The sequence below is a fragment of the Rhinoderma darwinii genome, chromosome 2 (assembly GCF_050947455.1).
Source record: "Rhinoderma darwinii isolate aRhiDar2 chromosome 2, aRhiDar2.hap1, whole genome shotgun sequence".
Lineage (NCBI taxonomy): Eukaryota > Metazoa > Chordata > Amphibia > Anura > Rhinodermatidae > Rhinoderma > Rhinoderma darwinii.
Window position 1 is genome coordinate 11,679,805 of NC_134688.1, and position 25,759 is coordinate 11,705,563.

At 39.4% G+C, this 25,759-nt stretch overlaps 1 protein-coding gene across 1 annotated transcript in view; it reads right to left on the reverse strand.

The window, feature by feature from the left end:
• Positions 1 to 3,196: 3,196 nt before the first annotated feature.
• Positions 3,197 to 25,759, reverse strand: part of LRRC32 (leucine rich repeat containing 32) — a 30,539-nt gene continuing 7,976 nt past the window's right edge. The window contains exons 2-3 of the mRNA XM_075849932.1: positions 20,773 to 20,866; positions 3,197 to 5,336 (exon numbers count right to left, since the gene is read on the reverse strand). Of these exons, the coding sequence (XP_075706047.1) occupies positions 3,444 to 5,336; positions 20,773 to 20,862 (1,983 nt within the window). The 5' untranslated portion in view covers positions 20,863 to 20,866 and the 3' untranslated portion in view covers positions 3,197 to 3,443. The remainder of the gene's footprint in view (positions 5,337 to 20,772; positions 20,867 to 25,759) is intronic.

Sequence of the window (25,759 nt, forward strand, 5' to 3'; positions counted from 1 at the left end):
AGTGAAGGAAATAAGTATTTGATCCCTTGCTGATTTTGTAAGTTTGCCCACTGTCAAAGACATGAACAGTCTAGAATTTTTAGGCTAGGTTAATTTTACCAGTGAGAGATAGATTATATAAAAAAAAAAAAAAGAAAATCACATTGTCAAAATGATATATATTTATTTGCATTGTGCACAGAGAAATAAGTATTTGATCCCCTACCAACCATTAAGAGTTCTCCTCCTCCAGAACAGTTACACGCTCCAAATCAACTTGGTGCCTGCATTATAGACAGCTCTTACATGGTCACCTGTATAAAAGACTCCTGTCCACAGACTCAATGAATCAGACTGACTCTAACCTCTACAACATGGGCAAGACCAAAGAGCTTTCTAAGGATGTCAGGGACAAGATCATAGACCTGCACAAGGCTGGAATGGGCTACAAAACCATAAGTAAGACGCTGGGTGAGAAGGAGACAACTGTTGGTGCAATAGTAAGAAAATGGAAGACATACAAAATGACTGTCAATCGACATCGATCTGGGGCTCCATGCAAAATCTCACCTCGTGGGGTATCCTTGATCCTGAGGAAGGTGAGAGCTCAGCCGAAAACTACACGGGGGGAACTTGTTAATGATCTCAAGGCAGCTGGGACCACAGTCATCAAGAAAACTGTTGGTAACACATTACGCCATAATGGATTAAAATCCTGCAGTGCTCAAGAAGGCACATGTACAGGCCCGTCTGAAGTTTGCAAATTAACATCTGGATGATTCTGAGAGTGATTGGGAGAAGGTGCTGTGGTCAGATGAGACTAAAATTGAGCTCTTTGGCATTAACTCAACTCGCCGTGTTTGGAGGAAGAGAAATGCTGCCTATGACCCAAAGAACGCCGTCCCCACTGTCAAGCATGGAGGTGGAAACATTATGTTTTGGGCGTGTTTCTCTGCTAATGGCACAGGACTACTTCACCGCATCAATGGGAGAATGGATGGAGCCATGTACCGTCAAATCCTGAGTGACAACCTCCTTCCCTCCACCAGGACATTAAAAATGGCTCGTGGCTGGGTCTTCCAGCACGACAATGACCCGAAACATACAGCCAAGGCAACAAAGGAGTGGCTCAAAAAGAAGCACATTAAGGTCATGGAGTGGCCTAGCCAGTCTCCAGACCTTAATCCCATCGAAAACTTATGGAGGGAGCTGAAGATCCGAGTTGCCAAGCGTCAGCCTCGAAATCTTAATGATTTACAGATGATCTGCAAAGAGGAGTGGGCCAAAATTCCATCTAACATGTGTGCAAACCTCATCATCAACTACAAAAAACGTCTGACTGTTGTGCTTGCCAAAAAGGGTTTTGCCACCAAGTATTAAGTCTTGTTTGCCAAAGGGATCAAATACTTATTTCTCTGTGCACAATGCAAATAAATATATATAATTTTGACTATGTGATTTTCTTTTTTTTTTTTTTATATAATCTATCTCTCACTGGTAAAATTAACCTAGCCTAAAAATTCTAGACTGTTCATGTCTTTGACAGTGGGCAAACTTACAAAATCAGCAAGGGATCAAATACTTATTTCCTTCACTGTATGTACTGAGCTTTGTTCTGGTGCTGTACATATCTACTGAGCTTTTGTTCTGTCACTGTATATATGCAATGAGCTTGGTTCTGGTGTTGTATATATGTATTGAGCTTTGTTCTGGTGTTGTATATATGTAATGAACTTTGTTCTGGTGTTGTATATATGTACTGAGCTTGGTTCTGTATATATGTAATGAGCTTTGTTCTGGTGTTGTATATATGTAATGAGCTTTGTTCTGGTGTTGTAGATATGTAATGAGCTTGGTTCTATTGCTGTATATAGGTAATGAGCTTAGCAGAAAAAACAAAAGGATCCAGCGATTCGTGGTATAACAAGGAAACACTCGGTTTCCACTTTATTGGATATAAGCAAACGAAAGCTTTGAAAGAAACACCAGGAGAGAAAACAAGGTGGTGGTATGTGGCAAATAGATTAGCCTACGCGTTTCAAGCACTAGCTGTGCTCTTAATCATAGAGCACAGCTTGACCTAGCCATGATTAAGAGCACAGCTAGTGCTTGAAACGCGTAGGCTAATCTATTTGCCACATACCACCACCTTGTTTTCTCTCCTGGTGTTTCTTTCAAAGCTTTCGTTTGCTTATATCCAATAAAGTGGAAACCGAGTGTTTCCTTGTTATACCACGAATCGCTGGATCCTTTTGTTTTTTCTGCTATTGCCTGCCGTGTGCCGTCACGGATGGTCCGGGCGATCCTCAACACAGGAGCATCAGACTGGTGAGCTGGAGGTTTCCTCCCATTCCCTTTTCCCTTTATTACCACGGTAATGAGCTTAGTTCTGGTGCTGTATATATGTATAGAGCTTGGTTCTGGTGCTGTATATATGTAATGAGCTTGGTTCTGGTGTTTTATATAGAACTCTATTGCTTGTAAAATGTACAAATGGCTTTATGCTCGAGTTACATAAAAAAAAAATGTGGGAAAAAAATGACACCTCATTAATCGTTAGGGAAAACAAACTTGGCGAGGGGGAAGGAAATGTCGGGAAAGAGGTTTGGGGGGGGGGGGGGGACGCCAGACTGAATCTTTGCCCCAGGTACTGGAGAACCTAGCTATGCCTCTGAGTTGCATCATAATCTTTTTGTTCTCATTGTACACACATGACAGATCATCAAAAAGGTCCAATAGGTTATATGTGATCAACCCAAAAGAAAAAGATCCTAGGGGAAAGTGATTGGCTCCAAAGTCAGCTCTAAATGGGGTTGTCTTCTTTTGGACCTTGAGACCCATTGTTGATGTCAGAGCCTGGGCTCGCCGGAGTATGCTGTGCTACCCTGTTGGGCCAGTTTGTCCCTAGTAGTGTGATAATCATTGACTTGAGCATAACGCAGTAGGCTTACTGTCAGTCCTATGTAAAATCATAGATAACACATTATTATATAATTATGATTTTTACCAATTTACAGACTTAGGTGCTAGAAGTGACGGACAGCTGCTCGTGTTGCCTATTCCCAAATTGGACGACTATTATTTGATGTCTTCTTGTGCCCCCCCCAAAAAGTGATTACATTTGCTTTTTGTTATTTTTATGCTATACAATGTAAAAAAAACACATAAGAACAACCTGCATTTTATAAATGATTTCCTTTATATTGTAACCTGCCATAGGAAGTACAAAATAAAGAATTATTTCCAAAGATTTTTGTTTCTGCAGCAATGCAAAAGAGTTCATCATTACCCAACAGAGACCATCACCAAAAATGGTGACAATAAGACTATCAAAAGTGTCCCTGGGTGGTCTCGAAACAAGTCATTTGAGTTTTAAAGATTGAGATGTATTTCTAGGTCACTTCGGAGGGTCCACTGCCTGCCGTAAGGCATCTTTTACAAGTCCTCCACAGAGATCCTTCATATTAAGCTTTGAATTGCTGGTTAACTTTTTGTTTGCAATAAACAACCAAAAATCCAACACCTACGGCAGTGACCAGCAAGACCAGGACTATAGTTATAATAATGACAATATTCATGTCAATTAACTCGTCTTCTTCACAGCTGTCTGAATCGTTCTGACCTAGAAGTATTTCTATTCTTTCACCATTAGAGCTCTGACACATGGTGGCATCAAGATCTGAGAAGCTCACCATGTTCCTTCTGACCATGTGGGTGATCCAAGAGTTTCCACAGCAACTGAGGGGGTTTCCGTACAAGGAAAGAGTTTTTAAAGTGTTTTCCAAGGCAGGGATATTGCTATTTTTGAGATTACTGAAGCTGTTGTTGCTTAGATCAAGTGTCTCCAATCTACAATTTTTGTTCCAAGAAGGAAGCCATGTCAATTGGTTTCCAGAAAGATTTAGATACCTGAGTTGGACTAAAAGAGGCAAATCAACATTCAACTGAACAAGAGAATTTTCTTCTATATGTAGAGCTTCAAGAGAACTTTCCAATCCCTTTATGGCATTTGGTTTAATGGTAAGGCCAAGGTTCATGGAGATATCAAGAAAAGTCAAAGGAGTGCCATAAAATGCATATTGTGGTAGAGTTTCCAGCATGTTCTGCCTGAGGTTTAAATATTGTAAAGTCGGGATGTTATAGAATAATGGACAGACATGGGTTCCGGGGTTTTGTTTGGCTGTTTCCAAGTTCATGCCACACAGGTCAACATTATTGTTTTGAAGGTTAATGGTGGTGATGCTGGGAAGATGTTGGAAGGTTCTAGACTCAACCACCTGAAGTTGGTTATTTTGTATGTGAAGAACTTGTAAAGATGGCAACGAGCCTGCCCCCAGTGACATGTTCTGTATTGAGTTTTCACTCAAATCAAGTTCCTCCAATGAGTTCAGTTGAACTATGTCTCCAAATGAGAAAGACTGGATACAATTTCTACTAAGGTTGACGAATTTCAGCATTGGCATGGTGGTGAAAATATCTTCAGTGATGGACTGGATATTATTGTAACTCAAGTCTAGATGGGTGAGTTTTAGTAAATTAACCATGCTTGCATTCCTTCCCCGGTCCTCTTCCAACCATGAGTATTCTTTATGAGGTGCCTCTTCTCCACAGCGAATTTGGTTCATGGATAGGTTGAGGAAAATGACATTGTTGACGTTTGGGAAAACCGGAAAACGTACTAGTTTGTTGTCACTGAGGTCAACATATCGTAATTGATATTCTTCATCGGACTCGGATGTGTAGAATGATTGTAGACTGTTCTTGCTAAGATTAAGACTTTGAAGTTGTCGGAGGTTAAATTGGGATATGCAGGTGATGGAATTCATGGCAAGATTAAGTTTTTTGAGATAAAGAAGGTGCTCAAAAGAACCTTCCTCGATGTCCATGATGATATTGTTTTGAAGGTCCAGTTCTTCAAGAAACGGGGCGCCTGAAAACATTTCTGGAGAAATCATTGTGATGCTGTTTTCCGACAGAGAAAGGTAGCGGAGGAGAGGAGCATTTTCTAGAAGGTATCCGATCATATCTGTGTACAAGCTATTCTTTGACAGGTCCAACTTTTCGACGTTGGGTAAAAGTCCGATGCCTGGATACTTATAGCTCATTATTCTGTCTAGATAGTTGTCAGAAAGACTAATTTCTTTCAAATTGACCATGTCCTCAAAGGTATCAGGCTGGATAAAATGTATTTTGTTGTTGCTCAGATCCAGGATCTCTATGAAGGAATACAAAGACAATGGGGTCTTGGTGAGGTTGCGAAGATCATTCTTAGACATATAGAGAGCATTAATGTTCGCGGGAAGTCCCAATGGAATCTCTTGAAAAGATTTGTTCTGACAGTATGCTATACTATTTATCTGGTGGAGAAAGAAGAAATAGAAAAATATTAGTAGGTGCAACTTTAGATATAGAAGCATTTCATGCAACTCACTCATAGAAGTTTTGACCGATATTCGGCTAGGGCATGGAGACTTTTGGTTGTGCAATGGTCAGGGTAAAATTGTTGCCACAACTGTCCCATGTTTCCCTATAAAGGAAAACATTTTGAGACAATCACAAAACTTTCCGACCATGTCTACAACTTTTTTCCCCATAAAAAGACATTGATGGCAGTATAGTTAGATAACATTTTGAATAGACGTTCCTGATATCCACCATGTTCAAACAACAATGATGCCCTATTGTCTTGTATTAGATAGGGCTATACTTTTTGTCAGATTGTTTCAGTGATATTGACGAGCTGGCATTATATTGAATTACTTGGATGGTATCTAAGTAGGTATCTCTCACCAAAATGTTTAGACCTGTCATATAACTTACACTACGATCCTCCCGAATTTCAGATGTGTATTTAGTCAAAGTGGTTGCTCATGAATATTCATTAGAGGCTCTGCCCCTATTTATCCCTCTTAGACTACATAATTATCACATATAAACTGCCACAGTGAATAGGATTGGTCAAAGCACTTTCTTAAGCTCCACCCCATAGACTCTTTCAGAGAGGGGCAAACCTCCTAGACTCATTCATTCCTAAATAGAATTTATGGAACCCTGCAAGATTAAGAGATGTAATTTATGCGAGTACTCCCATGAGAATATGTTGTAATAGAACATTGATTATCACTCAGGAATTGATCTTATTGAGTTAAGCTTGAACAAGGCAGAAGCAGTGATTGACCAGTTTGGTAGAGGACTGGGTGCTCATTAAGAAGACCCCTTCTCTAAAACAGCCACCTCGGCGATCAGCGGCTCATCAAGGTCCAGTGGAGAGCAGTCATTTTGGCTGATTATGTCATACATGGATGGGCCGGAACTGCCAGAGCAGGAGCCACTCGTACTTGGCAACTTTCCTCTCTGGCTTATAGCAGAGGACTCCCCTATGATGTCCATATGTCCTAATAAGGCATATGTACAAGGGTTGCCTTGATGATACAACCCATTTATGTCAGTGGCAAAATGGAGTTCCCCCTTTTGGTGTTGCCCACTCCCTTTGCCATCTCTGGTAGGAAAGAAGGGTGAAGTGACCCATGGTTTGGTTTCCTTAACCCAAAGTTGGAGAGTGCTCCATGTTTACACAACCTAGAGGAAAATAAATAGGACCACCTCAGCTGGGGCCCCCATTCTCTATGGGCCCCATAGTAAATTGAAGACTGCCTTTATGGTTAAAATACTTTTAAATTCAATCCACTTGCACCTTCCCAAGGAACCTGGACAAATGAATAGACACAGCAGCCAAAACCTTTAGTCCTTCTCCACAGTTGTTTTCCTACAGAAGTTTTGTGCAACGAGCACCAAATGTGGTTATTAACAAATTACAACCAGCGTAGCTCATATTCCAGGTCCAGTGTGTGGCTCGGCTCGAGTGATCTATCATAGCCTGATCTTCAATATTTTGGGATCTTGGCAATCTCACATAAGGATGGAAGAAAAATCCCCGTGACCAAAGCTATGGGAGTTTGTGCTAATTGCTGTAGCTGTACAGAGACATCTGCTTCACATGAGGCCCCACAAACATTGCGGTGCCAGATGTAGTTGCATAATACAATCGTGTCTCTCGCTAGATTTACACATGTTCACATGATTATATACTGTATACATATTTGTGTTTGCATTGAATATTAAATGTATGGTAGGTCTATGACTTTTAAAGGGGAAGTCATGGGGGGTGGTACGACCGCCACCTGCTGCCCGATGTTGGCATTACAGGCAATGTTACAGTTTTGATAAATTGAATTGTCCCACCCATAATATCGTAAACTATTGCAAAAAGTGAGGCATGGCATTGACTTCAATGAAAGGTGGCCATACAGCTTAGATAGCGGTCAGTCGACTGATAGCTATTCCTCCCGACCCCCCATACACAAGCAAGCTTGGCTCGGCCTCAATGGGGAGAGGGGAATAAGCCGCTGACACACTCCTCTGGCGGCAGCTTATCTCTCGTAAGTACAAAGGATCGGGCATGTTAATATCCGACATGCCCAATCTTTCTTACCCCCGACATCTGCTGGTGGGGGAGAGTTGAGACACTCCCATACGTTCGGCCGACATTCATGTAATGTGTCTGGGCACCTTTAGGACCAACCATCTTCTAAGAGCTGCCACTAGGAAGCAGCAAACCTCTTGTGACCACAGGTACAGGTCACCTTAGTGACTAGGAGCCAAGAGGAAGGCGGACATCGTTCAGTACGGATACCCCTTTCCCCACCTACCATGGACTCCTTCCATACTTTTCTTAAAGGGGGGACCTTCCTTTATTAGCCAAAACTTAGAGCCACAGCAAAGACCATGTATTTTAATGGGTGCCATGTAATACCTCATGTTTCCTGCAGTGGCCGCTGTTATCGGCAGTCATAATCCATGGCAATCAACTGATCGCCAGGATCAATTCTGATAGCAGAGCGGTGCACTGCGGCTGACACGATGTAGCGATATATAGGGGAATCCTACAAGATACAGACTGACACTAACAGCTCCTGTATTCTGCTGGTGGTGCCCCACGGAAACCATAGGGAATTTGCTGCTGCCCTTCTCTATAATCACAATTGTTCCCACTTATAAAAGGAAATATCTTGATAATTGTAATGAATAGTTCCGCAGATTTTTTTATATACTTTGCATTTTAATTTCTCAACAGTGTCAAGATCTCAACTTGCTGTCAGAGAACAAAAACATTATTGAAACCTGTCCAGACTTATGTTACTTCATAGCCGAAGGTTTGTTACTGTTAATTCCAGTCTAGACAAGAAGTGCTCAATTCCCCTGCAGCGCCGCCACAGGAGAAATTAAGCATTACACAGTTTTCATTAAAATCAATGGGCTGTCCGTGTAATGTATGGGTCCTCCGGAAGGATCTGCAACAATGTAACGAGACAATTTCTCCTTTTAGTATCTTCTCCAGTATATTGAACATATTCATCTTGGATTAGGAGGGTGTGTGGATTTATAAATTGTGGACGATGATTTATTAATTGCTCTGTGTTATGTTATGGGGTTTACTAGGAGAAGTCTCGGGTCTACAAGATTGCAAGACATAAAACACATGCTTGCAGGCGATGTTTATGTACTGGACACTTTGATGTTCTCCTGTGGAGCTTACAGCTAGAGAACAGATGCTGGGAGTGATCGGACGCAGTTAAAGAATGGTAAATATTTCCATTGAAGATGGACTTTACATTCCAAGAGCAACACTTCCTAAGTACTCTCCGGAGAGACCATCGCTGCCTCTTATCACTGGGAATTTGTTATTACTTGGCCGAGATGTTAGAATAGAGAAGTAGTTTCAGACCGGACCCACCACAAGAAGTCAACCTCAGGGGGCCCATCCTTTAGTTTTACTGAACATGCACATGGCCACTATTAAAGGGGTACTCTGATAAAAAAACATTGGGGGTCCTCTATTCAGGACCTTCATCTCTTGGCCAGGGAGGAGAGCAGCTACAAAGAGCATCTATCGCTCTGGAGGACCTGACCTGTCCTGTATTACACAGATTAATAAGAATGGGCACTGTGTAATACTTAGTTTGCCCTGTGGTGGTGCTGTTGAGAAATTGAACAGTTACTGCCAAGTTCCCCACAGATTGATCGCCGGTTGTCCCAGTAGGAAGACATTTTGTGATCATCTAATTCTCAAGAGACCCTTCTAACGAGTAGGAATTGTTCAAAGAGGAGAACCGCTTTAATCCAACACCGAATGGTCTGTAAATCCCGATAATCCAGCAAGTAAGAAAAATAGCCTTATAATTTGACCCTTTGGCACAAATGGTCCAGAGGGAACTCCTGATCATGAAGAATAGGGGATCGACTACAGGCTTCTTATAGAGAGAAGGGACGCCTGTGTTATGTGTCAAGATGTCATCAGGTGGAAACTTCTGTCCTGACATGGACGTTGCCGTGCCCCATTGGAGTCCTATAGGAAGTTGCAGTAGCACTAAAGCTGTGGTGCCTAAAAGGGGTTCGAAAGCCCCTCTGCCACATAAAAAAAAAACCCAGTATTATAAATGGCATATGGTAGGTAGGAGGCTGTTACAGATTTTGCATTGGGGCCAGGAGCTTCAAGTTATGCCACAGGTAGGCACTACTAGTACTGCCATAGGGGGCACTACTAGTACTGCCATAGGGGGCACTGAGTAATACATAATTTCCCCTGTGATGGCGCTCCTGAGATACCTGCCATAGGGGGCTTCTGTATGATTCCATGTTATGGGTATATTCTCGCCTGTTGGAAAATCCTACAAACTCTGTTGGATTCCATATAAAATCAGAGATATAAGGAGTTACAGTATGGCCCAATAATAATCTATAGGGACCGTATACCACATTAAGTCCATGTATATGAGACTTCAACATCAAAAGCTGATGGAAACAATGTAACAAGCGATTTCTCCCGTTTCACTCGGGCGCGTGACATTGTATCTCTCCAGATTTCCTAGAATTCAGGATGTCTGCTCCACTCTGGCCAGTTTCAGGAGCTTTAAAAACGTGACAGATTCTTGGAGTTTATTTCTTTTTTTGTAAAACTCGCTTCATATATATCAGGTCTTGCTGGACATTTCCTCACTATAGCCCCAACAATCTGCAGCAGCACAGAGCTTACGAGAGCTTCCCGCAGGAAAAACTCCCAACGCTTCTACACAGATTCCTTTTCTTACAGGAATTTGGCTGAGTCCTGTGTATTGTTATCTCCTGAATTTCACTGCTCGGAAAATGTCTTAAGTACACAAACATATATGTCCAGCTCAGTGCCCATGTACAGAGGTCTGCATATATCTGTATATTATATTACAGTAATCCCAGCCCATAGCCATTCAGGTTTATATTCATGTTTATCTCGGGCAGCATTGTCGTAGTTAAATTCTTGCATATAGAGGGCAGTATTATAGTGGTTCTATTCTTGTATATAGGGGGCAGTATTATAGTAGTTATATTCTTGTGTATAGGAGGCAGTATTATAGTAGTTATATTCTTGTGTATAGGGGGCAGTATTATAGTAGTTATATTCTTGTATATAGGGAGCAGTATTATAGTAGTTATATTCTTGTATAGAGGAGCAGTATTATAGTAGTTATATTCTTGTATATAGGAGCAGTATTATAGTTGTTATATTCTTGTATATAGGGGGCAGTATTATAGTAGTTATATTCTTGTATATAGGAGCAGTATTATAGTAGTTATATTCTTGTACATAGTGGTCAGTATTATAGTAGTTATATTCTTGTCCATAGGAGAGGATAGACGTGTGCTTGTGAGCTCCCTGTTAGGACTATGCATGGCTTCTGACCCAGGTGGAGGGGAGGGGTCCTGGGCTGATGATCCTGGGAAAGCCCAGAGTCTGGAGTTTGGCCTGCAGCATGGAGATGGTGGAGGTGATGATCTGGAAATGGTGGCTGGTGAGTCAACTGAATCTCATGATGTTGGTGAATTGTGCACAAAAATGACAAAGAAAAATATCTTTAAAATGGAAATGCAAGATCGCAAATTGAGAACTGAAATTAACCAAGAGACTGATCCAAAGGCAAAGCTGATGAAATGTGAGTGTCTGGATGTTTGCACACGTGAGCTGGTTATATTGAAGGAGAGATTGCAGAAAGAATCATGCACAGTACCCAAAATAAAGAACCGGGCAATGGAGAACAAAAGGGAGACCAGAGCCCAAACTGTGAAGAGAAAAAATATCATTGCAAAATAAGACACTGACTATAAGACTGTGTATAATATTGTGGAGCAGGGAAACCCTGGAAGATATGAGTGTGCAGTGGCTGGAAGATCACATCTCTCATCATGTGTGGGGTCTGTGCAATCAGCCAACACAAATGCTGCTAAAGCTGCAGAGAAATGTGTGCCAGCTGACGAGGGGTTAACTGCAGTAGACTCTATGTGCAGTACAGATGAAGTGAATGCGAGTGGCACTCCTGGGAGTGAGCAAGAAAGTGCCTCATGTCCTGATATTATAAGTGAGACCTCGCTCAGCGTGGTGATTGACAGTCTGATATTTGATGAACCAGCGGCACAGGCTGAGGCGGACATTGCAGACCCTGTTCTGGAGGTTCAGCCATCCGCAGTGTCAGTGAATGAAGTGCAGGTTAAACAGCGATCAGGAGCAGACAACGGAGGATCTGCAGTACAATCAGCTGAGGAGAGGTCCAGTCCTGACCCACCTGCTGACAGACCTCAGTACAGGAGACTGTTCTCCAGCGTCACAAGACCGACTAACCCCCCACCTCAGAGGAGGAACGCGGTCAGAATCAGGTACTCAGGACCAGAGGAAAACCTCCCCTCCAGACTCTACATTGGGAAAGTTTTGTTGAAGGAGTTTATGAAGTTTAAAGCTTCTGAGGTGTTCGCTCTGATCCACGTTCCCTCCAGCAGGAATTATGACATCAGTTTCAAGCTGCAATATAGTCTAGACTTATTCTGGAGTATTTATAATGATACAAAGGAGCACGCGATGTGGGAGCATCTACATGTCATCCAGCTGACTAAACCCCAGGTAGTCACCGCCACCGTCCTGTTCCAGTCTGAGGTGGTGGCTCTGGCAGATTTGCAGCACTGGTTGAGCAGATATTGTGAGGTGAAGAGACTGCCAACAAAGATCTATGATGAGGAGGAGATCTGGAATGGAGGATATTCTGTCAAGATCCAGCTGGTTCAGGAGAATGGAGTGACCAGACATCTGCCGCACTCATTCTACCTGGGCTCGGAGAGAGGCGTATGTTACTACCCTGGTCAACCGCGACTGTGCCATAGATGTGGGGGCAGACACCTGGCATTCAACTGTTCCCGTATTAAGTGCTCACTATGTGGTCAGTTTGGGCATGTGAAGGACGATTGTACAGGACCTGTCATCTGTAACCTGTGCTTAGGACCTGGACATACATTCCGGGAGTGTCCGCATGCAGAACAAAATAAAGAGGAGACCTTTAAAGAAGCCATGGAGGAAGAGCAGGAGGATGTCTCCATATGTGTAGATACGACCCTAGAACCTGGAAGCCCCAGCGAGGATGTGAGCCAAAGTACCAGAGATCGTGCTCCAGAGACGAATTTCCCATCTGTGGATGCTGCACAAGTGTCACCAGCCACTGAAAATAAAGGTCATGCTAAAAGCAAAATATCCAGTCATTCTGTCACCAATACATCTAAACATCTGCCCAACACCATTAAGGAGCCAGCTGTTCCAGCCGCAGCGAACAGTAAGGAACCAGCTGATCCGGCCGTAGCGGCCAGTAAAAAACCAGCAGATCTAGCCGCAGCGACCAGTAAGGAACCAGCTGGGCCAGCCGCAGCGACCAGTAAAAAACCAGCTGATCCAGCCGCAGCGACCAGTATCGATGAGGAGGGATTTCAGACGGTTAAAAGGAGAAGTAAAACAGATGATTCTTCTAGGAAAAAAATCACTGCTGCAAAGAAATCACCGGAGTCTCCAGTGCTGGCGATAACTGGGGGACGTAACTGTGCGCTGGGAGAAGATGACCAGGAAGAAGAAGCAGAGATGGAGCAAGTCTCCTCACACAACCCAGATGACGAACCTCAGGATGAAGACGCTGACCCCCCAATGTCCACCAAAAGATGGGGTGTTACAGGACATAGCAGTGGAAGAAGGAAAAAAAGTAGGAAAGACATGTAACCAGGATGAGGCTGAAAATCACCTCCTATTAATGTGAACAGTGTGAAGAATAGGAGCAGGCGGCAGGCGATATTCCAGCGTCTGTCTGACGACAAAACCAATGTCATCTTTATACAAGAGACTTATCTACAGAGTAATGTCCCTGCTGTGTCCCTGCAGTCACCACATCTAGTGGGACAGTGAAGCTCTCAGGTGCTGTATGGAGACTTCTAGCCCGAACTCCGTTTATATCATAGAGGTTTACTATATGTCATAAATGTGGTGACCGTGTACCCTCTGTGGTGTGCGCGATGCTGCCCGGTCACCAATAAAGAAGAACTCTCCTGCAATACTGTCTAGAATAATATCATGGAAAAAAGTAGAAACAATCTATACTGGAGCAATATTCATATATTATGGTTTGTTTAATGATTGTGATGTTATTAAGAGACATACGTTTATTTTCTTTATCTGTTATGAGTGTATTGCAAAGGTATTGTAATAATTTGTTGCAAGTTTTCAAATAAAAAAGATAATTATAGTAGTTATATTCTTGTATATAGGAGCAGTATTATAGGAGTTATATTCTTTTACATAGGCGCAGTATTATAGTAGATATATTCTTGTATATAGGAGGCAGTATTATAGTAGTTATGTTCTTGTATATAGGGGCAGTATTATAGTAGTTCTATTCTTGTATATAGGGGCAGTATTATAGTAGTTATATTCTTGTACATAGGGGCAGTATTCTAGTAGTTATGTTCTTGTACATAGGGGGTAGTATTATAGTAGTTATATTCTTGTATATAGGAGCAGTATTATAGGAGTTATATTCTTTTACATAGGCGCAGTATTATAGTAGATATATTCTTGTATATAGGAGGCAGTATTATAGTAGTTATGTTCTTGTATATAGGGGCAGTATTATAGTAGTTCTATTCTTGTATATAGGGGCAGTATTATAGTAGTTATATTCTTATACATAGGGGGAGTATTATAGTAGGTATAGTCTTGTATATAGGGGACAGTATTATAGTAGTTATATTCTTGTATATAGGGGGCAGTATTATAGTAGTTATATTCTTGTATATAGGGGGCAGTATTATAGTAGTTATATTCTTGTATATAGGGGCAGTATTATAGTAGTTATAATCTTGTATATAGGAGGTAGTATTATAGTAGTTATATTCTTGTACATAGGGGGAAGTATTATAGTAGTTATAATCTTGTATATAGGAGGCAGTATTATTGTAGCTATATTCTTGTATATAGGGGCAGTATTATAGTATTTATATTCTTGTATATAGGAGGCAGTATTATCGTAGTTGTATTCTTGTATATAGGGGGAAGTATAATAATAGTTATATTCTTGTACATAGGGGGCAGTATTATAGTAGTTATATTTTTGTATATAGGAGCAGTAGTATAGTAGTTATATTCTTGTATATAGGGGGCAGTATTATAGTAGTTATATTCTTGTATATAGGAGCAGTATTATAGTGGTTATATTCTTGTACATAGGGGCAGTATTATAGTAGTTATATTCTTGTATATAAGGGGCAGTATTATAGTAGTTATATTCTTGTATATAGGAGGCAGTATTATAGTAGTTATATTCTTGTATATAGGGGCAGTATTATAGTAGTTATATTCTTGTATATAGGGGCAGTATTATAGTAGTTATATTATTATATATAGGTAGCAGTATTATAGTAGTTATATTCTTGTATATAGGAGCAGTATTATAGTGGTTATATTCTTGTACATAGGGGCAGTATTATATTAGTTATATTCCTATATATATGGGCAGTATTATAGTTATTATATTCTTGCATTTAGGGGCAGTATTATAGTAGATATATTCTTGTATATAGGGGCAGTATTATAGTAGTTCTATTCTTGTATATAGGGGGCAGTATTATAGTAGTTATATTCTTGTATATAGAGGCAGTATTATAGTAGTTATATTCTTGTATATAGGGGGCAGTATTATAGTAGTTATATTCTTGTATATAGGAGCAGTATTATAATAGTTATATTCTTGTATATAGGGGCAGTATTATAGTAGTTATATTCTTGTACATAGGGGCAGTATTCTAGTAGTTATGTTCTTGTACATAGGGGGTAGTATTATAGTAGTTATATTCTTGTATATAGGAGCAGTATTATAGGAGTTATATTCTTTTACATAGGAGCAGTATTATAGTAGTTATATTCTTGTATATAGGGGCAGTAATATAGTAGTTATATTCTTGTATATAGGGAGCAGTATTATAGTAGTTATATTCTTGTATATAGGAGGCAGTATTATAGTAGTTATATTCTTGTATATAGTGGCAGTATTATAGTAGTTATATTCTTGTATATAGGAGCAGTATTATAGTAGTTATATTCTTGTATATAGGGGGCAGTATTATAGTAGTTATATTCTTGTATATAGTAGCAGTATTATAGTAGTTATATTCTTGTATATACGGGCAGCATTGTAGTAGTTATATTCTTGTATATACGGGCAGTATTGTAGTAGTTATATTCTTGTATATACGGGCAGTATTGTAGTAGTTATATTCTTGTATATACGGGGCAGTATTATAGTAGTTATATTCTTGTATATAGTGAGCAGTATTATAGTAGTTATATTCTTGTATATAGGAGGCAGTATTATAGTAGTTATATTCTTGTATATGGGGGCAGTATTATAGTAGTTATATTCTTGTATATAGGGAGCAGTGTTATAGTAGTTATATTCTTGTATATGGGGGGCAGTATTATAGTAGTTATATTCTTGTATATAGGGGCAGTATTATAGTAGTTATTTTCTTGTAAATAGGGGGCAGTATTATAGTAGTTATATTCTTGTATATAGGGGCAGTATTATAGTAGTTATATTCTTGTATATATGAGGCAGTATTATAGTAGTTATATTCTTGTACATAGGGGCAGTATTATAGTAGTTATATTCTTGTATATAGGGGGCAGTATTATAGTAGTTATATTCCTATATATAGGAGCAGTATTATAGTAATTGTTTTCTTTTACATAGGAGCAGTATTATAGTAGTTATATTCTTGTATATAGGGGCAGTATTATAGTAGTTATATTCTTGTATATAGGGGCAGTATTATAGTAATTGTTTTCTTTTACATAGGAGCAGTATTATAGTAGTTATATTCTTGTATATATGAGGTAGTATTATTGTAGTTATATTCTTGTATATAGGGGCAGTATTATAGTAGTTATATTCTTGTATATAGGAGGCAGTATTATAGTAGTTATATTCTTGTATATAGGGGCAGTATTATAGTAGTTATATTCTTGTATATAGGAGGCAGTATTATAGTAGTTATATTCTTGTACATAGGAGCAGTATTATAGTAGTTATATTCTTGTATATAGGGGCAGTATTATAGTAATTGTTTTCTTTTACATAGGAGCAGTATTATAGTAGTTATATTCTTGTATATATGAGGCAGTATTATTGTAGTTATATTCTTGTATATAGGGGCAGTATTATAGTAGTTATATTCAGGAATTTCAGGGCCCCCTACAGCTAAATTTTCTGGGCCCCCCTACCGTGGCACCGCCTGTTAACGGTACTCTGTCCAGCACTATATCATGGTACCCAGGGCCGCCATCAGGGGGGGTATTATGGGTACTGATGTGAGAGGCCCGGCCAAACCTAATTGAAAGGGGGGCCCGGCAACTGCCGCGACTTGCCTTTGGTAGAAAAAGAACAGGCCCCTGCAATGGGGCCCGTTTTTTTAACCAAAAGAATGTCGTGAGCTGTATTATAGTAGTTATATTCTTGTATATACGGGCAGTATTATAGTAGTTATATTCTTGTATATAGGAGCAGTATTATAGTAGTTATATTCTTGTATATAGGAGCAGTGTTATAGTGGTTATATTCTTGTATATAGGGGCAGTATTATAGTAGTTATATTCTTGTATATAGGAGCAGTATTATAGTAGTTATATTGTTGTATATAGGGGCAGTATTATAGTAGTTATATTCTTGTATATAGGGGGCAGTATTATAGTAGTTATATTCTTGTATATAAGGGCAGTATTATAGTAGTTATATTCTTGTATATAGGGGCAGTATTATAGTAGTTATATTCTTGTATATAGGGGCAGTATTATAGTAGTTATATTCTTGTACATAGGGAGCAGTATTATAGTAGTTATATTCCTGTATATAGGGGCAGTATTATAGTAGTTATATTCTTGTATATAGGAGGCAGTATTATAGTAGTTATATTCTTGTATATAGGGGCAGTATTATAGTAGTTATATTCTTGTATATAGGGGGCAGTATTATAGTAGTTATATTCTTGTATATAGGGAGCAGTATTATAGTAGTTATATTCTTGTATATAGGAGCAGTATTATAGTAGTTATATTCTTGTACATAGGCAGTATTATAGTAGTTATATTCTTGTATATAGGAGGCAGTATTATAGTAGTTATATTCTTGTATATAGGTGGCAGTATTATAGTAGTTATATTCTTGTATATAGGGGCAGTATTATAGTAGTTATATTCTTGTATATAGGGGCAGTATTATAGTAGTTATATTCTTGTATATAGGGGCAGTATTATAGTAGTTATATTCTTGTATATAGGAGCAGTATTATAGTGGTTATATTCTTGTATATAGGGGGCAGTATTATAGTAGTTATATTCTTGTATATACAGGGCAGTATTATAGTAGTTATATTCCTGTATATAGGGGGGCAGTATTATAGTAGTTATATTCTTGTATATAGGAACAGTATTATAGTAATTATATTTTTGTACATAGGAGCAGTATTATAGTAGTTATATTCTTGTATATAGGGGGCAGTATTATAGTAGTTATATTCTTGTATATAGGGGGCAGTATTATAGTAGTTATATTCTTGTATATAGTGGGCAGTATTATAGTAGTTATATTCTTGTATATAGGGGCAGTATTATAGTAGTTATATTCTTGTATATAGGGGCAGTATTATAGTAGTTATATTCCTGTATATAGGGGGCAGTATTATAGTAGTTATATTCTTGTATATAGGGGGCAGTATTATAGTAGTTATATTCTTGTATATAGGGGCAGTATTATAGTAATTGTTTTCTTTTACATAGGGGCAGTAATATTTCAGTTATATTCTTGTACAATCATGTTCCTAAGGCAGAATTGCTCCGGGGTGTTGTCAGTTACGACTGTGGTGTGAGACATAAATGTAACCTGAGGTCAGTACATGATTAATATTAGATGTAAGGTATTGAGCAATGTTTAATAATAGACAGTCCATGTATTGCAGCACAGAGAGTAAAATCAGCAACAGATGTTGTTTTATAGAGAGTTTTTCACAGTAATTTATTAATCTGGATTCTTGTTCTGCTTACAGGACGTGTTATGTTTGGTTTTAATTCATTTTTACTGCTTGCATAATCCTGTTGTCATGGATCACTTACTAATCAGTTTCTGTAGAAAATATTTCTCCAGAGATAAACAAATACAATGCATTTACTGTGTAGAGGGACCAAACCTCACAATGCATGACACTGGAAAATTCCCGTGTGGGGGCACATTTTTTAGACCAATATATGGTTGTCAATATAAAGTTAAATAGAGCTGTGAATAATGAATTCAATGTGCTGTGAAATATTTGCTTCTCTAACATAACACCCACCCCTCGTGTTCAGATATCTGCAAAAATATGTTTAAACAATTTTTATAATTATGTTTACACTAGGTGGCAGAGTTCAATAGAAATCAGGTAAACTATTATCTGCAATTAAATAAATGTTTTTATAACCTAAAAGTACTGCTGTTTTCATAGTGACCACTAGAGGGCACACAGCAGGCTGACACTACCTGTTCTGTACACCTGTCAATTTAATTGTGTTCTTGTGCTATATAGGAAATGAAGTACGTCATGAAAACCAACTTTTTAATGGTAAGCTAGTTACCTCCTGATAGAAAGAAGTGGACACCCAACAAGCAGAAGGGTCCCTGAATCAGCTTCCCCTCCCCCCAAAAAATAAATAAATTAAAGAAATTGCCATGACATCCAGCCTAGGGAGAACTGAAATGTTGGGCAATTGTGTAGCTTTACAAGTCTTGAGGAGTCACAAAGATTTTGTATCTACCCAAAGTAGACATTCTGTTTCCTGCTATAGTTGTAGCTGTTTCTTCCGGAGCTGCAGTCCTAGATGTTTGCTTTACGGTAAGCACCAGGTCATAGGAAACCTAAGACAGAAAATGACTCATTGACTTTCATGGGAGAGTGTAGTGAGCATGCTCTGTAGAGAACCCTTCATTTATATCCGGCTATCCGGTTTTGTTTCGCTCCGGCATGGTAGAGAAACGCCGGAGGGAAACGGATGTCAGAACTCACTGACTTTCATGGGAGAGTGTAGTGAGCATGCTCTGTAGGGAACCCTTCATTTATATCCGGCTATCCGGTTTTGTTTCCCAACGGCATGGTAGAGAAACGCCGGAAGGAAATGGATGCCAGAACTGATCCAATGCTTTTATATGGTGCGGAAGTTTTTAGTGTTTGCGGTCGCCATTTTCTTGTGTACTACATAGATAGATATGAGATAGATAGATAGATAGATAGATAGATAGATAGATAGATAGATAGATAGATAGATAGATAGATAGATAGATAGATAGATAGATAGATAGATAGATAGATAGATAGATAGATAGATATGAGATAGATAGATAGATAGATAGATAGATAGATAGATAGATAGATAGATAGATAGATAGATAGATAGATAGATAGATAGATAGATAGATAGATAGATAGATAGATAGATAGATAGATATGAGATAGATATGAGATAGATAGATAGATAGATAGATATGAGATAGATAGATAGATAGATAGATAGATAGATAGATAGATAGATAGATAGATAGATAGATAGATAGATAGATAGATAGATAGATAGATAGATAGATAGATAGATAGATAGATATGAGATAGATAGATAGATATGAGATAGATAGATATGAGATAGATAGATAGATAGATAGATAGATAGATAGATAGATAGATAGATAGATAGATAGATAGATAGATAGATAGATAGATAGATAGATAGAAAGCTGTTCTCTATAGGACCCAGAGCTAGCTGATCACAGAGGATACCCTGGCTGATAATATCATGTGTTTCCTCTATGAGGGGATTGTACTGCCTTGTAGGTGTCTTAGATCTTCACCATGTCAGGTGGACTTCCTCCTTGGGCAGTGACTTCCTCCTTGGGCAGTGACTTCCTCCTTGCGCTGGTGCGGATGTACATGTTTGCACTATTACGAGATGTCCGGTATGTCCAGATTAACCAGCTAAAGGGGTTTTCCAGTTCCAGCAAATAAAGCTCCATTGGGGAAACCTATCTTATTTTTCTATATATTTTCTATAACAATTCTTCATGGCTTTTAAGATCTCTGTTGGTAGTCACTGAATGGAAATCTTGATTGTTTACTTTCATGGGATGGAAATTGTCCTGACCACAGTTGTTTGGCTGGTTACATAACAGTTATCAGCAGTCTCTCCTGTAATGAGCCATGCACCGGTGTTAGCAAACGTATGAAGGTTCCTATTCAGTGACTACAAGCAGAGCTCTTGAATATTGTGAAGAATTGATTCACAAAGTATTTCTTAAGAAGACATAATAAGACGGACTCAGGCCATACCGATATTTCACAAGGTGGTTTCCCTTCGGCGCGGTAGGTTGACGACCCGTCATTCACCATCATCAGTAGTAGTGGAAGATAGAGGAGCATGGCTCTGTGAAAGAAAAAGAAGCATTAAGGTTGGACATGTTGGGAGTTGTAGTTACCCAACAGCTGGAAAGCCGCAGGTTATAGATATTATAACATTGTATGTCTTGTGGCCTCCATCCCTAAGACTAATGAAGCGTTGTGCCGGATTCTATACAGACGTCCTCTGAGAAGGAAGTCGCATTGTTTTTCTTTACATAGAATGCGGCAATAAGTTCCACAGTAAAACATGGACGGAATCTACTGGAGGCAGCACCCAGCTGTATACACGAAACGAGACGCAACCACACAGCAGATCAAGGGTTAATCAGATTATTTAGCGGAACAAAGTGAATTTTAACTATCTATCTATCTCTCTATCTATCCGTCTAAGTTTTTTAGCTACTAGCACTTTCTTAGCTCCCAAACATTGCCTATTTTCTCAGAAAAATTAGCTGAATCACATAACATGCACTTTTCTCTAGTCTAGGACAGACCCATGATTTATAGCCATTTTGTGGTCCTTACTATGTGCCCTTCAGGGAGTAGAGTCAGGACCCCCTAGTCTGATGGGGAGATATCTTCCAAGAGAAATGTGTTTATCAGAGATTCACACCAACTAAGCCAAAAAAAGACTGTCATTTCCTCAAGCATTCCAACAAAAGACATTCTGGTTGTTTGCTTTCTTCTTCAGTTGTACCCATGAAGTTTCCTGTTTTCAAATTGTGTTTAGTTTCTTCAGCTTAGTAAAAAAAAACAAAAAAATCCCATAAGGAAATGAATGTACATGAAGATATAATGTAATCTACATCTTATGAGTCAAGCTGGTTAACCTCCAAATTTTGATAGTCGTTAAAGTGGAGCTCAAACTGGAAGTCATATGAAGATTTAATTTTCAGCAATTTGGTCCAGTTACAAGCCAATAATACTGTTGAATAGCAAAAAACTTGCCCTGTTTTTGGCAGCTTGTATCAGATCCGTTTCTACCCTTTTCTTCAGTCACTGAATAAAGAGTACCGCTATGGGGTCTCAGTGGACCCCTGAGATAAAATTGGTTAATTTCCAACGTGTTGCATCTAAAGAAAAGTGAAGCTTCTTACCAATTCAACAGGATGTGCCCTATCTGAGCTCTTATAGCCACAAATCCCATAAAAATGGTGGTTTATATATTTTATGTACCAGATCCTGCCATTCTGGCGCAAAAGTTTCATGTTGGTATGGTCCCAAGACAAAGCTCCCTGATGCTAAGAGTTCATGCTTCACACTACTTCAACTACTGCGACAAATAACACAGCTTTTATGACTGCTATAATGTTACGATAAATAGTTTCTCTACCCCTTTAGATTTTTTTTTTTATATTTTTGTAATCCGTTATTTGATAATCCAAAAATTATGATTATCCGGAACGTGTTTACCGCACAATATAATTTGCAATTTCACAAGACCATAACCAAAAGACTCAGCAGATAAAGAGACAATAGGATAGCAGCAGATTATGTATTAACTATACAAAAATTGTTATATAATTTTCTATAAAAATCCCAAAAAATCTGAATATATCAGTCAGGCATCTATCAGATCCTGTTATTAGACAAAGTGAGGGAATTGTGCTGTATAAATACACATGTAATTGCTAAAATTGCCATAGCTTGAAGCTCCTGGGCCCCTTTGGCCTATCTAGGTATGGGTGTATATAGAAGCTGACCATGTGGCTGCCATGTGCCTTTGAAGAGAGGGTCCCAGTCCTGATTGGTCCCATCTCTTTTGCTATTGGTGGTGAGAACCTGTTCCGCACTTCCATCTTAAGAGGAACTGCTTTGTTAGCAAACAAGGGGGTGAGGAATTATTCCAAGGGTCATGGGAAAGGGTGGAGGGGGAAGCATACATCAGGCACTTCTGGTGGTTTAACCCATTACCATAAAGGGGGTCTTTGCGATGGGGCCCTCTTTTTCTATGCACATTACTGTGTCCAGGTAATTACGTTCTTGTACAATTGGCATGATATTCATTGTGTCTTTGGTGCTGATGTTGTCTTATTTGGCCAGAGAGCCAGTGGTCTCCTCAGATATAAGGGCCTGAACGCACCCCCATTACCCTCCCACCACTCACGAGGCACAGAAATGTTCTTATTGTAAAAAAAAAATATTTGTAAGCCATGTGCACTGTCATCTGGTTTCTTGTGACATAATTAAGTTTCACAGTTGACTTCCTGTATATTTAAGGTGATTTCCAGGTAACGTTAAATACGGGGTTAATTAAAGACAAGGTATTAGTCAACATGTCATCAGGAAACTCACCAGTGACTAATGTAATTTTTTTGTAGCTCAGAACTTTGCTTGTATTGTTTAATTACAAAAAAATATATGAAGTCCCATAGCACTGGGACCTAAAGCACTGTTCATACCGGGCTTCCTGGTTCATGGCTCTAAGAACTTTTCTGATACATAACCAGGCAGAGCAGAAAATTGTGACTCAGCATAGCGTTGCAGATTCATATTACATTCATATGGCTACATGTGACAACCCTTATGGGAGATGAAATGGTTGCCATTCCTGGTTGTCAGCCAGTATTGGAGACTATTAGAACTCAAAGTGACCTCATAGAGTATTAAAAAGATTAGCACAAGAGGACAATCATTTATCGAGAAGTCGCACTGTGATTGGTGGTAGAAGGTTTTGATAAATGAGTCTCATTGTGTTAAATTATAGGTTAACTCCTTAAAGGGGATGTTCATTTTTGACAACCCCTTTTTTTATAAGACTCCCTGAAAATGAAACCCACGATAATCACAAGTGATTTGCAGGGAAATCCAGCAGCAAGGCCTTGATTCTGCTACAGCATCACCACAGGGGAAAAAGAGCATTACATGATGTTTATTAAAATCAATGGTCTTTCTGTGTAATGCACGTAGGATTTTTAATAGGGGATTTCGAAGTGCATTGGTGCCCAATACGGAGACAACAGAATGCCCCTATTATATGGTCTTTGCCAACTTTCTACATAAATGACATCATACGTTTTTACATAGGGTGATTTTGGGGTTAGTGCTAGTATGCCTGTCATAATCCTAGGGGTCTAGAGTGATTTAGCAGTGAACACATAATACCTCTGATGGTGTATGGTAAAAAAGTGGTTAATATTGATTTCCATTATACATAGTGGTTATGGGATAATAGCTAATATCCCTGGAGGTCTGCAGTACTTTAATAGTTAACACATAATCATTTACTGTATTATAATATTGTTTAGGATGGGGCAGGGGTAAGTGGGGGTCTCGGGCAGGAAAATGTACCTATAATTTTATTTAATCTAATAAATAGGTCCAGAATTTTTAGAAAGGTTGCGGCTCCGGATCCTCTGGTTCCTTTCACACATCAATAGTGTAACATGATACAATTCTGTCTACCTGCAGTTTCCACTAGGGGGCACTGTATAGGAAGTGTTACAGCTCTCATTGAAAACGTTATATGCAGTGAGCTCCCCCTAGTAGAATAATTTCATAGTAGAAGAATTTCAGCCTTTAATTAGTTCTTTATTCCAGAACAGCTCAGTGGGGACTTTCGAGGCACTAAGAAACCCCCCTAAATGCCTTCGTATGCAGCCCCTACATAGCCGAATTATCGCCCCAATCATCGAATTGGGCAGAAAAATTGTGGCCACGCCCACTTTTATCCGCTAAGGTCTTGATAGTCAATAAGTTACGAGACCCCATTTCCTAAAGTCAAGTCCCAACTGTGGGAGTCCTAACAAATATGGCTGAATTGCGTTCCTGTGGTCGATGCCCCTGTAATATACGTAGCAAAATGTTGGGTGGGACCAGACACCTGTAGATGATTTTGGCATCGATTAGGAAGGCGGGTAAGACATGGGTGTGTTCTGAATTCTCTCAATAAGAATAATAAACATCTTAAACTCCATATCATTACAATGTCTGCGCGGCGCCGTTAACAGGTACAAAGACATTTCCAACAGTCAGGAAGGAAACTTGTTTTTCCGGAAATGTGAAGGTGGGAATCTACGTGTGGGCATCTTCTACATCAAACCATCTATTTATGATGATGATTTATGACAATGACATCAGTCATGGTTATTGCTGCCATGTTTTTCTCATGTCCTCGTCTGTATCTGCAGAGACGGAAACAGTAACAGAACAAATATCTATGGAAAAGTTTAGTTATTGTAGAGAATCAACCAGGAAGATTTGTAGCATTGATCGCTGGTTCTATGAGTTGTTCTGGGTCGGTTCCCATACTTGTATTGTTATTAAATGGAGGAGCCCCTCTAATCGCTATAGGTGGGGGCTGCTCTAGACACTAGAGGACTGTAAGGGGTCTTGTAGGATATAATGGACTTTATTGACGGGTCTTCTGCCTCAAATAGCTGATCAGGAGGACTCAACTGATATTGACACCACTAAGATGAGGTTCAGACCCACAATAAAAAAAGAGGTTGGCCAAAGCAGTGAACATCTTTAGGACATTATGGTAAAGTGTTGTATCACTAAGGACTGGGCTCTCTTTTGTGGTCACTGTATCTCTGAGCTATGGTCCCTGTATCTCTGAGCTATGGTCCCTGTATCTCTGAGCTATGGTCCCTGTATCTCAGAGCTATGGTCCCTGTATCTCAGAGCTATGGTCCCTGTATCTCAGAGCTATGGTCCCTGTATCTCTGAGCTCTGGTCCCTGTATCTCTGAGCTCTGGTCTCTGTATCTCTGAGCTATGGTCCTGTATCTCTGAGCTATGGTCTCTATATCTCTGAGCTATGGTCCTGTATCTTGGAGCTATGGTATTTATATATGTCTAAGATATTGTCTCTGTATCTCTGAGCTATGCTCTCTGTATCTCTGAGCTATGGTCTCTGTTTCTTTGAGCTACGGTCTCTGTATCTCTGAGCTACGGTCTCTGTATCTCTGAGCTAT